Genomic DNA, 16932 nt, shown 5'->3' on the forward strand with positions numbered 1-16932 from the left:
CTAGTCAGTAAGAGCCTACCCAGCTCAATTTAAAAGTAAGTTTTACTTATTTTTCAGTGTTTAAGAATGCAGAAATTCCCAACCCCCAAAACAGAAGATACCCTGAGGTTTGAAAAAGAAAAAAAAAGAACAAAACATTAAATTCTCCCATCAAGTTATGTACTAAAATTCAATTTAATAATAGTTACCCACAGACAGCATGTACCTTTGCACCAGTGACACATAAAACAACACATGTATCTGTGAAATCTGTTTTCATGATCAAGATAGAGGCTGAACAAGGAAAGCCACAACCCAACTAGTCTGCCGAAACACCTCTGAAGTCATGCTTTCAAAGTATGTGACAGTAGCACTCTCTGAAAACACCAGAAAGTATTTTATGGCACTAATAACAGAGAGGAAGTTAATTATTTGATACAGTTTTCAAAAAAATATTTTAGGGGAATCACTTATCTGTTGGTAAACACCGCAATGCCCTGCATTTACTGGATCTTACATACTCAGAGCTTCATGTTCAATCCTGAACTATTCTACCTCCAACGTTCACATTAACTAAGAGTTCTTCATAGTACAGATTCACTTCTTCAAATAAAACTGTGCAGATACAGACTCAAAGTTTTTGTAGCTCTATTTTATAGACTCCACCAACTACTTGCAGTTTCTAAGCTAATGAAAATTACACCTACCTCAATTAGGATGCTCTATTTTACATTTAGGATACATTTCTTCAAAATAGTCAATGTGTGGAGGCTGGAGTATGTCGAGGGCAGAGAGTACCTAGGAAACACCATACAAGATCAAGACCTATCCCAAACAGAATGAAAGCCCTTTCAAAAAGACAGTCAGACTGCATCTTTCTTACAGAGCTTAGCTTTATTCTATCCCACACAGACAGACCAATATTCTATGTCACTAGATATGTGAATATAATAGCCAGGAAAGATAATTCTGTACATTCAGGATCTCTTTTTTTTTTTTTTTTTGTTGTTGTTGTTAATGCAAGAAACTTTTTCCAGCTGTTCAATACTAGCATAAAAGCATAAATTTATCTACCCATTAAAAACTGGTTTATTTCAAATATATATATAACCATAAAATACCTGGAAGAAGTAATTCTAGCAAAGAAATGCAAAAGCAAAAGATATTACTTTGTTCTGCCTTTCATTTTTAAGAGTTTTGTGATACACTGCTTCCACGTGGGAATTACAAAACTCAAAGTTGTTCACATTCTGAATCAGAAGCTCAGCTCTCTGTGCAAAGAAAATAGATAGAAAAGCAGCAGCACAGAACTTACATCCTCTCATAGGAAAAAATACTACCTTGGTGTCGTCTTTTAGATCCTGTCCTAGGAATATCCATGACATTTAGATGAGGTACACAAACTTCAGTGGTTATCAGACTCGACTTCTGACTGCTTACAGAGATGCTTTTATTTAATTTTATAGTCCTCAGTAAAATCTCCATAACGAAGACACTGGTGAGGAGCAGTTTAAGGTACCAGTTCAAAAGAAATCTTGCCCCAGAATCCATTTCCCAAGGACCGGTGATAGTAGTGGGGTGGGGACTCTGCAATCTGGTACATGCTTGCAAGGCAGTCCCCTCTTTTGCTCCCCAGTGACAACACCACTTATCTGAATCCAGTGCTTACCCACAAATAAAAATCTTCCTTGGAATACGATACCCTCAGATAAAAAATTGTAAACTTTAAAATAGGAGGAAAAGCAATGAAATAAGGTTCTGAAACAGATACCCACTTCCTGATCCCATTCCACTAGGAGAGGACAGTACTCCCAACATGCCCGTTACTGCTCATCAATGGGAGGAGGTTACCATATCCACAGTTGCACTTGCGGAACAGTTTCTGTAAGTACTTCTTGATTCACTTCAGACACAGCCATATGGGTCAATTTAAACAATTTCTAAATGTTTTAACTTAACCTAGGTGATTTTACCGAACCCAGACTTGGGACTGCTTGTATGACCCCTCTGCTAGAAGAGGTAAGACAACTACAAACTCCAACAAAAAGGAGAGGAAGATGGAGTAAGAAACAGCTTGCAAGCGAAAGGATCTCCAGCTGGCATAGCTTTGTGCAGACTGACATTTATCTAAAGCCTAAAACAGGATTAGGTGGAAGTGTATTGCCTGGCTATTTGCAAACATTTTGGAAGGGAAATTATGAATATCCTTAGATTCTCGATAATTTCATTTTTTATAGTGTTCGCAACAGTAATATTTGAGTTTTGAGGAAATCTGATAACCGTAAAATTAGAGAGCTTTTAAAGCATTTTAGATATTCTATAATTTAAAAGAAAAAAATAATTCTGTTATAGATAGCTCCATTTCACAATTAGGCTTCATCAAAGACTTCAAAATTACTTTGAATTTACTTACATTGTCATGCTTAAAAAAACACAACATCTTCAACTCCCGGAAGACCCTTTTACAAGAGACCAAATTTTGGAAGACGTTGGGCATCTTTTTGAGTGCAACTCTCTTTCCATCTCGTGGATCTGTTACTGACCTACAGAATAAAAGATTTAGAACATCACATACTACTGTTAGACAATTTTTCTAAATCAGAAAAAAATATTTTAGAGTTCTTATCATTCTTAACTTAGACGGTGAGTCAAAACAATGCGAAGACATTTCTAGGGAAAAAAGTATCAAGCAAAGGGCATTATGCACTGTACTATAGAGTCTGTATTAAACGCAGTGCGATCACTCTTTGATTCCAGTACAAATACACATACCCAGTCAAGCTTGGTAGCTGTTAAGTGGCTGGACACATGTACAGCAGTGCATATACTGCCTGCCACTGGCATACACTGGAGCTCAAAGGTAGGTCAACACCCTGAGCCGAGGAGCAGATGGGACAATAAACATCTCCTTCACCTCCCCAAAAAGACCTTATTAAGATTAAAACATTTTCTCAGTTACACAGATTTGCTTTTGTCAGGTCTACTGCTTTCTTGTTCCTAACAGGGCAAAAAATGTAATAATCCCATTCTGACAGAACGCTGGCAAGTGTAAGACTGTTACTTGATCTATCACTAAATCACTTTACATCTAGAGAAGCAACAGCACATGGTATCTAAGTCTCCACAAATGTGAAACAGGCATGATACCTGGCTCTCTCCCATAGAGCTCATGGGATGCAAGTATAGTAGTTCAGAAATTATAAGGTGCTTTGCACATGGCAAGTATTTTAATTTAAAGTAATTGGATTCTGAAAATAGTATTTTATAATGAGAACCATAAAACTAGAGCAAGGAGATTATGGTGCCTCAATTCCCCATCACGGTTTTTAAGGTGAGGGTTCTCAAACCTCACTACAAAACAGGGTTTCTAGATCTTTAGTTGTTAAGAAACGTTCATTTTTTTTCTGCACATTTTTATTGGGATGACCAAAATAACTTTCTTCTCAGTGAAACGCCATAACCACTTAAGACTCTACATCCAGCTATGTACCCTGATGACTACATTTGTCCTTAAAAAGTTGCTGGCTTTTCTAACTGTGGTGTGACTCTCCTACAGACGGCAGGGAAGGCTTCTTCTTTTGTCTCAGGTCCATGCTGTTTTAAGCATCTAAATAAAAAATCAGAATGGGGTAATCAAATATATGCCTTATCTCCAAGTCCCTCAGAACACAAAACTATTCAATCAATCCAGAAAGTCAGAAGTAACCACTGATACCGGTGGTTGGGAGTCAAAGGAGAACTGCCCCAACACACTCAGCTACAACACTTGTTAACAGCCGCTGCTTATCTGTATTTTAAACGAGGGGCGGAGGGGAACCTGGGAAAGTTGATACCAGACTATTTCTATGGTGGGAAACACAGAGCCAAAAAGAATCTGAAAAGGTCTTCCAATTCACAATATGTTTCCTATTGTCTCCAGGACCTTTGCCTCTTGCCTGTAGCCTAAATTGGAAAGAAGGGGAATGAAACTGGAAAAGCTACAGAAAATCCACTGTTAATGCAACTCGGCACTCACCATTGGCCGGACTGAAATACCCTCCCTCACAGTGTACAGTCACTTCATTCACAGATGATGGTTACCTCAATGAGTCGATTTGCAAAACAAGGTACTATTCATCATGAGCAGGCACACTTCAGGCTGGCCCTAGCTTTAGGATTATTGCAGAGGCAGATTTTGAATGACACACAGCAGGGCCAGTAACAGGCAGTGGCTCACAAATTCATATAAATTTGATCCCAGCATGAGCTGAGAGCTCCCACTGCTTGCAAGGTCAAGCACCACTGATCAGCTAATTAGCGGTATTCTTCTCTCTTTATGAGACAGCATTTCTGGCCCCCACCAAATTTTTACCAGCTTTAAAGGGGAAAAGGAGAAAAAAAAAAAAAGAAAAAAAAAGAAAAAAAGGCAACCCACCAAACCTGTAACCTGCAAAAGGGAACTTAAAAGCTGCTGATTTCTGGGAATTTGACATATATATTCTTGTAACGGAAACAAAGTTGTAAAATTTTATTCATAAAAATCCTCACCGATTACACTGCAGATGCTACTGAGTTACTCATTTTTTCCCTTTGGAGTTTGGACACTATTGCTGACAACCGCACACACACAACTGCTATTAGGAGGATATTCACAGCTACGGCATAAATTCCGCTAGTGGATGGCAATGATGATACACTAAAGTATCCTACAGGTGCAAGACCTGAGACCTTTGACAACATGAAATTTCCTCACAAATGACTTAATATCCAGGCAGACCGCAAGCAGCTTTCTTCAGCTATGTTACGTTCAACCGTAGTTAAAACAAGAGTTAAATAGCTATCTTGGCTATGAAAAATGTTTGACTTAAAACCTTCAAAATTTATTTTATGCTATACTGTAGCATATTTAGAACACTACAATTATTTCTGAATAAGGTGAAGAAAATTAAATATGTGGCTTTGTTTCATTATTTTTCCTTTGAAATGTATCTAAAAGCCATAACTACAACAAAAGAACTGTCTTTAAATAGACACAATTGCTATTTTACACTGTAAATAAATTAGTTCTCTAAAACTGTTTCATTTTGTTTGAAGACAATAAAACAGTGCTTAAGATCCAGGCAGTTTGAGAGAGTTCACATCTACTTGTACCATTTCTATTATCTATAAAAAATCAGTGCAGTAAACATATACAACCATGGAGAAAGACAGACTAAAACCTCTTCATTGATCATGTCCAGGGGTTGTACAACACAAAAAGGGCATAAAAACCAATGGTAATTTGTCTGTAGGCTTAGTTCACTGAAGAAATTAAGCTGCAGCTTCACAGATTTAATAGATTGTTTGTTTGCTTTCTATCTCAAATTACAGAAGTTTAATAGAACCTGAAATGGACAGACCTAAAACAACCAGAAGTCACAAACAACAACATTTTTGAAGACAGACATGTGAACAAGCAATGCACCCTTCCATGATTGATAAAAATCTGTCATCTGAAACTTGGGCATGGCCTTGACTGTTTACAGCAAGAGGAAGTCAATTTCCATAAAACTAGTTACAGAGAGTTTGTGGTTTTGTTAAACATGCTTCCTCTTGTTCTGGAGACTGTAAGCTTCACAGGCTTTTTAGGCTCCTAGCTGTATATTTAAGCTGTACCTATAGCCATTCAACTTCTGAATTTGAGTACTACCACAACGGAACGACACCATTCCAATTAGTGATAGAAGAACAACCTGTTTTCTAAATGTTAACAAGCAAATAAATCAACTTATCAGAATCAGCTTTGAAATTTTAGGTATTTTTGCCATATTAAAATTCCATAAACAGGTCTGACATGCAATATAGTTCCCATATCTACGTGAAACAGGAGAAATTGGAAAAGTGCTTAACAATATGTAATTAATCAATCAATAAAAGCAGCATTATTAAAAGAAAGATCAAGAATAGTTTGCCTTTGGTTTTGGGCTTAAGTACTAATAAGAACCAAAAGATCGTAACAAAACCTGTTGCAGAAAATTCTACACTGCTGGGTTGACAAAGCACGTATTACAGTCCTCTTGGCTCTTCAGGAGGTTTCTTATTAATGTCCTGAAGGCTTTTTGGACAAAATGCATGATGGACTTGAATACATGGAGAGAAAAAGCAGGCCTGCTACAAGGCGCACAGCAGCTTTTTAGCCATGTCCAGGTCTCACTGTTACAGCAGCACCAACAAGAAGACACTGAATTTAAGGCAGGTGACAGAGTTGTTTCTGAAATTCAACCTACCACTAGACAGGATGAAACTGATCTGCTGGAGGAGGAATAAATACCAAAACACGTTTCCACTTGCTTGCTGGTTCGTTTCTAATTGAGCAAGGGGGAATCATCTGTTTGGTACCTGAGGATTTGGATACTAGTCCTCCCCCATGACAAACATCTCAGAGGTTGCATGTTTTAGCAGCAGCAGCAGCACACCTCTGGCACCTACACTCAAGACCTTTTGGAGTTAACAGCCACCTTTTAATCATATCTCTGTTTAGGAATTTCCTATCTGCCTTTTTGCAGATCTTTTAAGTATAAATATTATTCCAGCAATTGACAATAAAGATGCTATAACACGTATCACTAGATGGACCAATAATACACGTGGTTTCAAATTCTGCATTGTGTCTTGTTCATGTTTTAAGGTAAAACTCACAAAGTAGCATTTCTTGTTATTAGTCATGCAAAGACCAGTCATGCTTGTAGCTGGTAACAATATAACTCTAATGAATGTGAATGGAAGTGCAGTAATTTCACGCCATGTTGAGTTTGTTCTCTCTTAACTCAGGGTAGCAGCTGCTTTGGTTCAGCACAAACAGTACCAGAGAAAAGAGATAAGTGCTGAAGCCTGTTACAGAGGAATGCTTTTATTTCTTTGTTGCTGAAAGGCTTGCTGGGCTGAGCTCTTCTGGTTCTGCAACACAGGGGTTATCCCATCTGTATTAGCTAATGAATCTCAGGCTGTACAGATAATGAACAGCTCTGAAGGCAGCTTCCGTGATCTCCAGTGGAAGCGACCCTGGTCAAAACGTCTGGCTTAATGACCAGTTACTTGTCAAACTAAACTTCACCAGTATTATTTAAATATTATGCACAGTGCACTTTTAATGCATACAGTACACATCCAATTTTTACAGCAACATATCTATTTGCATTGTCCTATCTAATAAAATGAAATTTTAAGTAACAACTGCTAACATTTTCATCTGATTAGTCTCAAACTATTAAACACTATAACCTATACTCATGTATACCCTTCAGAGAGCTGTATCACCACACAAAACTGACAGAAGACCTCAAAAGGTGTCCTTTTAATTGAATTATAGGTTAAATTTTAATTTAATCCCAATTCTAATAAAATATTAAACTAGAATAATAGGATTTAATTTTAGAATAGCAATGTGAAACATTTTCAGGCAAAGTCTGAAATTCAATACATTAAGTACTCCTCTCACACTGTCCAAAAGCATGGAAATGTCAAAATACAGAATAGCATTAAAGTCACTTGCACTCACTGATTTTCAATTGCACTGCCTCTGTAGCTGTGCCTGTGATGTTTTTTGAAGTAAGCCATAACAATTTTTTAAAGCAAGCAGTCTGAACTCATCACCTAAATCAAATGGCATCTACGTGTTGAAACCACAGCCAAATGCACACATTCTGCTTCTTCCAGTTGCTGGTGAGCTGCGTTACCAGCAGCAATGGAGGTGACACAGGTCAAGACTGTGAAAGTAATATAATCAAAGTTAAAAATCTGAATCCAAGACAGAAATTCAGAGAAAGTCATCACTGGAGTTCCAACAGGCAAATGAAAAACCAAAAGTCTGAAGTGGAGATAATTGTAAAAAGATACCTAAAATAGAATTTTTTGATGGATTTGAAACACTCGCTTTCTTCAGCTGTACTGCTACAAAATTATGCTAGTTGCATCAAACTCAAGGATCCAACAGTCAGCTTTTATAAAAACAAGTTCAGGTTGAAAGCAAATTTTAGGATGTGAATGTTAACCGTCTAGTTGAGCAAGTTTATATCTGCTCTGCAGAAAATCACGAGGCAGTTTACATTTGCCTAAATTAAAGTTCTCATAAATCAGTGTTAATTACACTTGAACAGTAACACAAATTACAAAACTTTTTTTTTCTTCTTACTGGTATATGCCTTTGTCTAACATCCTTTCCAATTCATAAAGAAAAGAAAAAAAAAAAAAAAAAAGGAAAACCTCTTAAAATAAACATTATCTTAGAAAGATTATATGCATATGAAAGTAGTTGCTGAATGCCTAGAAATCTTTTCAATCACTACCCCCAAAACCATGAAATGGATTTCCATCTTCTCCTCTCTGCGTGAAGGTAAATACCTAAAACTTCTGAGTACTGATTCCCAAGCCTCTTCTGTTGCTGAGCCTCACTCAACCAAACTGACAGTGCTTTGTACCTCGAAGTACCACAGCTCTTTAGTTTAGTATCCACAATGACACTTATCTAGGAATACTCAATTCTGTTAAGTCAGAACATAATCAGGCACTGATACCGGTGAACATCAGCGTCCTATTAATTCTTACACTTCTCCCATGGATGTAGCTGTCATGCAGCCTCATTAGCGAGTGTGAAAGATTTCATAAAATGGTTGGTCTTCAATCAAATAATACAAAACTCTGATTTATGTTGGTAGTTACCACAGATATATTGACGCTCATTTTTACTAGTCCTGGGACCCGTTTTAAAAAACAAAAAGAGCTAAGTGTATTGCAGAACTGCTGAAGTTCATCACAGCTGTGTAAGCAAGGCCTGGTTTGTCTGCTGTTTTTTCAAATGCTTCCATACAATAAAAATTGGTTTAGATTAATAGTCTTTTCCTAGTGCTCCTGTTGTAGTCTCTGATAAAGGAATGAGGTAAATGGGGTTGCTGTGGCATATGCATTTAAGGCCAGTTTCTTTTTTCTTTTAAATAACCCACTTCTACAAACAAGTAATGATCACCTGCAATATCCAGCTTGAAGGCAATTCCTCTATTCTCTCCCGCATAGCTGCAGCAATTTCACACTGCTCCTCACCTCCCTGACTTAGCTTGTGAGCTTTATACCACTCACTAGCAATTTCACTTCAAGGGGCAGCACAAAACTAACAATCAAAGTTGTGAATATCAGAAATGTCAGGACTGCATTCCAAAGAACAGAAAAAAAGAAAGGGAGGAAGGAAGGAAGGAAGGAAGGAAGGAAGGAAGGAAGGAAAAAAAAAGAGCCTGTCTGAAAAATTGTTATTTACAGCATCCAATAAAGATGCTGAAAATGTTGCTTTGTGTTTGTATACAGCACCTACTTTGATACTAGTAAAATAATTATTTATAGCAATATGCTATCAGGTCACATATCCCCAAGAGAAACTAGAAAAGCACGAAAATCTCCTTGGAGCTAATTGAGAGAACAACTAGAAAGGCAGCTTTACTTACTGCTGTTCTCAGAAGAACACATTTCAATTCCCTCCTCTGCTTTGTTAGGATATTACACCCTAGGTGAATCTAGCAGTAAAGTGAACAGCAGGCAGGGAATCTATCCATCACTCAGCACAGAGTCAATGGGGCACTCTTTCAAGCTACTACTGAAGTCTGCAAAGGTTTCACTTATTAAGCATCAACCGTAGCTGGGGATAAAGAGATAAGAGACCAAGGTTTAAACCAAAAATAACTTTGCAAAAAATTATATATAGGTATGGGACAAAAAAATAAGTTTATATATATAATTTGGAGGGGGGGAGTGGGAATATCAAGGATGATAGTTTAGCTCTAATCGTGCCTTTAAGAATTATGATTCCAGCTGTTACTGCAAGAAAACCCAATCATTTAGTATTCTTTATTATACTGTACAAATCACGGCAAAAAGCTACTTTTAATAAATACTATTAAACCAAGTCAAATACTTTGCTTTCACACCATTTACAAGTCTTTCGGTACAATTAACTTGTGCTCACACCAGCAGGCTGGTTACTGTTGGAGGAGTGGGCTGCCTGGCTATGTGTTCATTAACACAGCTGGCGTTACCACATCCTCCTCTTGCTTCTGGCCTCTTAACAGCACCCAGTTGTCCCCCCTTACCGCTCACACTTCACCTACACAACAATGGTAGACTATTAAGTTGTAGAAATTATCAAACAATCCATTTTGTAAAACTGGAAAAAAAATTATTGGAAGATGCTTGCTCTGTTATCTCACCAGCTTTTTAGTACTTAACAGGAATATAAGAAAGGAAGCATTCAGATTAATATCCACTTAAACTAATAGGCTGTATGATTCAACCACTTAAAAAATTGTGACCAACTGCAACTATTTGTTGTAGCCATATCACCTACTGGTATGGCTAACACCAAGATTACTATAGCCAAGATACTGAGAAGGTTATTTCTCTGTTATTGATTCCTTAATGTACTTGACAACATGCTGTTATTTCGAACCATTTGTTTCCTTTGTAGCAGCAGTTTGGTCAGTTCTCCCTTTTTTATAAACACAACAAAAATGATCCCTCTAGTCAAAAAGAAGGAAAAGAAATACAAACATGAAAGTAAAGAGATTAAGACACAGGTCAACAAGACAGTTTCTCTTATTTCAGACTTTGGCTCTTGTTAAAAAAAAGTAATCAAATACACAAATATTTGAATGCTTAGCATGAGACTGAAATATTCCTCTTGAATTATTGCCCATTATTTTCAGCCACCAAAATTTTGCAAAATCCTTCATCAAATCCTTGATCAAGCTGGAAGTTAAACTTTCTGTACCTAACCAGAATGTATTACACATGTTCTGGACTAAAGGCTGCAAGCCATCTTGTTTAATTCTTCCATATCTAGTTCTATATTCACTAATAAATCTAAGCCTGCCTATTGTACACCAACAATGACTACATTTTTTATTTTATTTTTTCTTTAAAAGATCGTCAAGTCTACCGGAATACTTGCACCTTCCTCTACAGCAGTGATTTGGTACTGCGTCACTAATGACCACGGTAACTTTACAAGTAATGTTTTTCACTGGAAAACCAGGACTCTTGTTTCATGCGAACAAACCAGCCTGAAGTAGACACGCTTTCAGGCATACCAGCCCTTGCTCTGCCTGCGTCTCCAAACCACCACAGATACACCAGTACTATCCCAAGGAAAAAGATTTTTAGCTTTTCAACAGACAAGTTAGATAAGGACAGACTTGTCCAAGCCATTTACTGACGCTGTGCTGCTTGTATAATGGCAAGCTGCTGTCAGAAGAGAGGGTCCTGCTCCCACCCACCGCTGGGTCTTGCCCTCCTATCGGCATTGAGGACCACCGAGAGCTGCCCCCAGGGTGAGCCAGCGCTGCACAGGATCCGGTGCCGGCAAAGATAGCATCGAACATGCAGCAAGCGGAACAAAGTCACCCCAACACCACATGATCCCTGGACATGACAGAGGGGAAGCTGTGTGCACACAGGGCTGAGGCAAAGCACAAGACGGTGTGATTATGGGGTAGCAGATCGCAATTACACCGATTAGGTACAGCAGGAAGGCAGGCCCTCGGCCACGCCAGGAGCTTACGGACAGCGCCAGAAGCGGGGACTGAATCGCCTGAACTGCAGCCGAGTGCCCTGTGTACAAGGGCCACTCTTCTATCCATCAGAAAACTTTTTTTTTTTTGCTGATTATAAAGAATATAAACATGTCTGTCTTATTATATTTAAGAACTACATAAAAATTTAAAAAAATACTCTGAAATAAAACATACCATGAAAAAAGATACTTTACAAAAACTGTAGCTTCTATTTACATTGCAGGCTAATCACTCCAGAAATAATACAATTTTAAAGAGTAATAGAACCACAGAAAGGATTAATGATACAATCCAGACCTCTAGTTAAAATGTTTTCAAAGACAATTCTTATCTCAAAGAATCCTTGCAGGCATTTAGCCTTTTCAATTACGCATTATAAGTCTTCAGCAACTCTCTATGATGTTGATGGCAAATTTTCAAGGCGGAGACTATGCCAACAGTAATTTTTTCTCTCTCTGAATCCAGGTCAACACATACACATTGTTCTATAGTTTCAACTGGTAGAAAAAAAAGTTTGTGACTACTCCATGGCAATTATTACGCAGAAACAAAATAATGAAAGAATGTTCTCAGGGGCGGTGTGGGAAACTGCTGAGGGAGTTTGTTCTAGGAGGGAAGGGAGCCTTCCCTTATGTTTATAGAGAATACCTATAAATTTACATCAAGACTTATCAGAAGGGGGGTTGGACGACGACTTACTAGGATTACCTTCCAAGTTTTTCTTAATAGTCACTGATTTTTTTTCCGCAGTTGGTTGACTCTTAATCATGCAGACTTTTTCCAGAGAGACTTACTCTCAGATATGTAACAGACCTGGTCCCACAAGCATTTCAGCTGCTCACCCAAGCATATTTGATATACCACTTTTAAACAAATATGCAGCTCATATTCAAGGGCATGTGATACCCAATATAGCACTTTTTCAGTACATGGTGATCAATCACATCTCAGCATATCTCAAAATATATTTGAGCATGGGATGAAATAAAAAAAATCCTTTAGAAAAGTTCACAAAACCAAAAGATTCCCAAGATTGAAGTGAGAGGGCAGGGAGAGGGTGTGCAGTTATCAAATCACTTATCTGGGAAATGTTTGATTTGGTACGTAAATTTTACGCACAGGTATAAGCCATCACATCCAGTACATATGTTCCCTGTAGAATTACTGACAGGCAATGAGCCATACCAGAACACAACAAAAAACGATTTACAACATTTAATGGACTATTAGGTAGCAGAGGGGAAAGGTGAGGCAAGAATGCACATAATGTGTGAAATCATTAAAAAAATAAAAACAATGTATGTATGTACATTTAACAATCGATTTCTTATTGAAGAATAAAAAGGAAATTATCCACATATACTGAGTTTGTAAGCAAAGTGAAGTAGCTGCTTTAACGATTTTACTATTACAAACACTCAAAATACAAGTGAGACAGGACAGAGGTGATGTTCTGGATGCCCCAGTGACCTTGCCTAATACACAGAAGTATTTTCTCCTGTAACAGACTGAAGAGTTCGTCTTCCAGACCGGTTCCTGCCCACCAGTGGTTGTGCTCACCGACGCATATAAAACACACTTTAAAGCTTTGTGACAATTCTTAATGGAAGTTAAATTATTCAAATGCTAAATCTTTTTGTCTATCTTTAGTAGCCTAAAAGTCAATTTTCCAATCTAAGACTCTAAGTGTGGCATGCTTAACCTGGCTAATGGTTGTGGCTGGGCTCCCAGATCTGGCTCACCGTGTGGCCGTGCAAACAGCAGTGCTGGCACAACAAAGCAGAAAGCAGGAAAATAAGTAGCTGAGACAAAGGGGAAGACAGACAGACTGCTTTTTTAGTAACAATGACAGCTTTAAGCATGTGTCAAATATGATCTAAGTCAGTCACACTGGCTCTGCCTAGTCAATAAGGAGAGGGATAGGTGGGATTAATCCCTTTTAGAGTGCACTTCGAAAACACATAAACTGTTTCTCTAGAAATGCCTCACCCTACCAGTTAATTACAGAGAACAGCTTAAAGCAAAGCCTCACTTGTAGATAACCGAAGATTGCTGATCTGAGGACCCTAATTTTTTAATTTTACATGAGCCTTTTCTCCTCGTCTGCCAAGTCTGAACTGAGAGTCAGCACTATATGTTACAAACCACATTAAGTCCTGTCTTACTAGCAGAGTGACTTAGGCTTCCCTTGCAGTGAGAAAGGGAGTGGTGGCTAATTGAGTGGTATCATTAGAAGGGAGTTAGGTTTTGTTTTTCTTGGATTTTTCACAACAAGAGAGTTCTAGCATACACACGCAATTAGCATGGTATTATAATGTGTTTTACCCTCTGGCTGTACACACATTGTTTAAGAGATGCAAAAGCTGATACCATCTTGTTTAAAGGAGATATTCATAATCATTTTAGCTGTAATTTTTAAAGGAAAAGCCACACAGGTAAGTTGAGAAGGAGGAAAATATTACAGCAGTGCAGTTTCTAGTCTTCACTTTACTGCAATGACCAGAGCTCTCTCTGGAAGGCTCTTAAACTTTCAGCATGATGCCCATCACCACTAAGAAAGAATATACAAATGGCAATCAACAGACTGGCCAGTCATAGCATTGTCAGTGCTGAAGCAGCCGCAGAAATTAGAGAGGCACATCAGATCTGAGGCTGACTACTCACTGGAGTGAGCAAAGACACTGACAAAAGGTGGACTCATGCAGTGGCCAGAGACCCAAGTGTAGGGTTAAATTACATAATTTCTTATTATTCTACCTTCAAGATACATTAAATATCTGCTTATCCTAAGCAGCTAATCAGGGCCCACACAGCAGATACATGTAACACACACAAAAACACTTACAAAGTGCAACCACATATTTTCACCAGCAGTTCATGCACTCAGAAAGTTTCCACAAACTCTGTTTACGATCCTGCTGTAATTCATTGCCCACAAGGAGATCCCAGTAGCTGCAGTACAGAAGATTAACCCCTTTCTAACAGCCTGTAAGAATGCACTCAGTAAAAGTTGGTACTGATAGCAGAATTCTTAGCAGCCAAGCATGGAAAACTAAGAAAAAGGTTTCATTGTTAAAAGACATTATCAAACAGAACAGCTGTTATTTTTTGAGACATTTAAGAAACGGATGTGCTGTTAATGATTTTCAGGTCACTATGGCTCTGCAGCAGCCTCCAGCTGACAATACTTCAAAGATGCTAAAATGAAATATTAACAGTGAGTAAAAAAAATTCTTTGAGAGATATGCTATGATATGAAAGCAAACTGAAAAAGATAGCTGAGGAGCTACTACCGAGCAAAACTTTGATTTCACTTAGATTTAACTTGGAGACACGGACATCTAACACCAGTCAGCGGGAAAGTAATAAGGAACTACACAGGCCATGCAGTGACAGAGCTCAACCGATCTACTGGAGGATGTAACAGCATCGCTACCACTGGAAGACATAACACCCAATGCCCTCTCTCAAATGTGTATCTCACACTTAGAAAATAACCTTTGCAACATAAGGAAGCAGCTTCCTTTACAGCCTTTTTGGTAATGGCATGCTCTGCCTCTACAACTAAGTACAAGTAATATACAGAATTAACTGTATGATACAAAACCTTTTTTTCTCAAAAACATGGATGTAGTAAAGCAGCATACCTAACAGCCACCTCTTTGGGTTTTTTTGCTTGCTTGTTTGTTTGTTTGCTTTTTTGTTGTTTTTTTTTCCTCCACTGAACTTCAGTGGTACTGTAAAGACTCACTGGAAATGGAGCCCAGATTGTGCTAGTCACAATTAAAATAAATAACAGTATGTATCTTGAAGGGACTGATCTAATTTAAAACAAGTCAGACTAAAAAGCAGAAGAAGCAAAAGGATATGTTTACTCTATAGAGAAGTATTTACTATCAGTTATTCATTTACAGGTCAATGTTCACTGTAATAATTATAATTTGAGAGTCATACCATTTTTAAGTAGTACAGTATGTTACTTGAGGTGTTGAGAATGTCTCAGTTAACTTTCAGCTAATTAAATGAAGATATTAGAAGTTTAAAGAAAAAGAGGGTGAGATGTGCAGCAGTCTTCATAGGTAAACATAAAAAAAGTACAGAAAGAGGAAAAATATTTTGGAAGCTGTTACTTATTCAAGCTACTCAAGCAAAATCTGTGATGCAAACACTTTTCAAAAATCCATTTTCAATTCAATTCCCTTTTCAAGTAAATCAGAGTCCTGAATGTTTTAAGAGATTTCAGTGTTCCTCCTCTTCTCAGCTCACCTCTTACCTGCTCCTTACCTACAGTTAAGCCTGTCCAGTGCCTGGGGAAAATACCTCATTTAAAACTGAAGTGACACATTCTGACTAACACAGGAAGCATGTGCTGTGTTTCGGTATGGATCAAGTAAAAACAAAAGCTAGGCAAAGCTCTAGAAAAATTAAAATCATGCTAAGAACATCAACAGACTTAAAGCATCTCGCTGTCAACATAATCTAGTGAGGTCTGTACACTGTGGAGATGCCTGGTTTCTCTCTGAAACCATTATTAATTGGCAACTGAAGGCAGGGTGCTACAGTGCAAACGCAGACCGCTCTCTAGGAGGAAGCAGTATCATGCTGGCTGTTCAATACTTGCAATTCAACTGTTTCTGTTAAGTCTTCAATAACAGCATCTGCTGAGTTCTATATAAATGGCACAGAGATAAAAGAGGTCGTTTATCTGGTTTTTGGGTATTTTTGGCCACTTCACAAGGTAATACAGGTCTGTATGCTGAATCTGTAGTGCTGGTTGGGAGTTCCCAGCACTTTCAGCAGCGCTGGGGGTGGTGAGGGCGGTACCAACAGTTTTCCATCCAGATGTCCAGGTTCTTGCTCATTTTGTCACCTACCTAAAGTGCAAAGCATCCCATCAGCTTGCATTAAGACTAAAGAGTAGTACTCTGCCCAGAAGCAACAGACAGTTCATTGACAAACATTCTCCCCTGTTTTACCCATCTTTGGAGGTCAGCTTCAGGAGTTTTGCATCAGTTTCAGTGCTCATTCACGCAAGGGATCACTCGATATTAAATCGATGAGAAGTCCTTTGCAGACTGACATGGACTGATAGAACTTGGGTGAAGGTGTTCACAAACAAAAGTAAAAGCTTCTTACACTTTTAAACATCTGGAACCTACAAAAATATATACCAGCTAAACATTTTCCTAAAATTGAGGCAAGTAAATTAGGTTTTACATCGAGGAATTTGCATTTGAACAATGCTTTGTGTGCATTTTAAAGATACCAAACAGAAAATAAGTTTCTTAAGATTATCAAAAAAGACAATTTAATTAACTTACTACCAAGGTGCATTCTCAGCATTTAATTAAGTTTTCTCAACATACTCCACAGAATACTGTAA

General features: G+C 38.0%; 1 protein-coding gene across 4 annotated transcripts in view; it reads right to left on the reverse strand.

Annotated features, from left to right (window-relative positions):
- NLK (nemo like kinase) overlaps positions 1–16932 on the reverse strand; it is a 67013-nt gene that overhangs the window by 29837 nt on the left and 20244 nt on the right. For all 4 annotated transcript variants that reach the window (XM_056326896.1, XM_056326897.1, XM_056326898.1 and 1 more), the window contains 2 exons: positions 2393–2522; positions 722–777 (listed from right to left, as the gene is read on the reverse strand). In XM_056326896.1, the coding sequence (XP_056182871.1) occupies positions 722–777; positions 2393–2522 (186 nt within the window). The remainder of the gene's footprint in view (positions 1–721; positions 778–2392; positions 2523–16932) is intronic.

Source organism: Falco biarmicus, chromosome 1 (genome assembly GCF_023638135.1).
Source record: "Falco biarmicus isolate bFalBia1 chromosome 1, bFalBia1.pri, whole genome shotgun sequence".
Lineage (NCBI taxonomy): Eukaryota > Metazoa > Chordata > Aves > Falconiformes > Falconidae > Falco > Falco biarmicus.